Source organism: Zerene cesonia, chromosome 20, assembly GCF_012273895.1.
Source record: "Zerene cesonia ecotype Mississippi chromosome 20, Zerene_cesonia_1.1, whole genome shotgun sequence".
NCBI lineage: Eukaryota > Metazoa > Arthropoda > Insecta > Lepidoptera > Pieridae > Zerene > Zerene cesonia.
This window is the reverse complement of record NC_052121.1, coordinates 2962008-2963617: the sequence shown is the minus strand read 5'-3', so window position 1 is coordinate 2963617 and position 1610 is coordinate 2962008. Positions and strand designations below refer to the sequence as shown.

General features: G+C 32.5%; 1 protein-coding gene across 1 annotated transcript in view; it reads right to left on the bottom strand.

Annotated features, from left to right (window-relative positions):
• Positions 1-258: 258 nt before the first annotated feature.
• Positions 259-1610, bottom strand: part of LOC119835127 (laccase-2-like) — a 19428-nt gene continuing 18076 nt past the window's right edge. The window contains exon 5 of the mRNA XM_038359783.1: positions 259-947. Coding sequence (XP_038215711.1) covers positions 577-947 — 371 coding nt within the window. The 3' untranslated portion in view covers positions 259-576. The remainder of the gene's footprint in view (positions 948-1610) is intronic.

Sequence of the window (1610 nt, the reverse complement as noted above, 5' to 3'; positions counted from 1 at the left end):
TTTTACTAGTCAACGTTTAAATTGATACTAATCCTAAAGAAAGGATGAAACTAAATGTTTATAAAACATGACTTCTATTGACTTAATCAATATTGGGATAAAAGTAAAACGAATCAATAACATGTGTATATGTATATTACGTATTTAATTATAATTATTTATACATTAATTGTCCTCGTTTAGAAAATATACGTCTATCTACACGGTCTTTTTCACGCATTATTATATAAAAATATCACAAGCTTACAATATGGCCTATAAGCCTTTCCATGGATAGTTAAAATAGACTATCACATACAGTTTATAATAAAGATATAGAACACAACTCAAATTTCTTTTGAAATCACATGTGTCTGTTACTCCAACGAAATGTTATATCAATATTCATATGCGGCCCAATTTCTCAAAATAAATTTGTGCGTAAATTTAATACAATTACGTACAATGATAGGAAAAAATACAAAACAACAATTACTTCGATCGTGCTCAAAAGCGAGCGCATTTTTTCGCTCCAATTCCAATACACAATTCTATCACAACACCAATAAATAAATCTTATCAATTATCTTCAGTCAACTAAATTAAAAAGTACTCGGGGCCCACATATGAGCCGCATTTGGGAAAGTCTGATGGAGCTTGTACGAAATCTTTTTCGGTGCCGACTTTTAAAACAAAATCGAGACCCCTCGTCCAGTGGGCTGATCTCTCGTCTCGCATCATCCAATATCCCGGGTTGTTCGCATTTAAACGCAAAGCTACCACTCCAAACTTGGGTATAACTATCGTATCTTTCATTACAGGATTATGAAGATTCTTAGAAGTGAACAAAGTTCCATCTTCGTTCATTTGTTTAACCTGATCTTTGTCGAAACTTCTGTTGAACTGCTGTATACCGATCACATAGAAGCTGTAGCCGTGCAAGTGGAATATATGATCAGATTCGCCACCTGTAAAGAAGAATAAAGTTATACCATTTGTACAATACAATTCGAATAGAAAGGGATTTCTCGAAGCAGCGGCCTCGGTCAAAGCCACAAACATTTTCCGCAACGAGTACTCATAAATTATTTATTAAGTTGTGGGTAAAAATACTTTCGTATGCGGCAACGTCTAACGTATTTTCGTCGGGATACAGATTTTTCGAATGAGACGTAATATCTTAATGGATTTTTTACACCTATACAAAATGTATATTAGTAAGATACATTTTCTATTAAGAAACATGAGTGTGTAAAAATCTCAATGGTTGAAAAGGAGGCTTCGATTAAATCAACTTATATCATCGTAGTCAGTTTTCTGTATCCGCAAACTTAACTAACCATATGCACTAGAAACTTAGAGCACGCCATTTTCTTTACGACAACTATACATATTTAAAAACATGCATGTCATTCGCCATATTACGACGATGCTAATGGAAAAGAAATCTGAATGGTGTTTACATTGCAGATAACACAAACAAATTGTATATCAAAATTTGAATATGTCTATACAATTTTTGTTACGAAACATCATCAATGAATGAACATCTGATAGTATACCTAGTCTTGCCATAAATATTGTAATAAAGAAAAAAGAAAATTGTTAACTGCAAATAACATTTATTACTT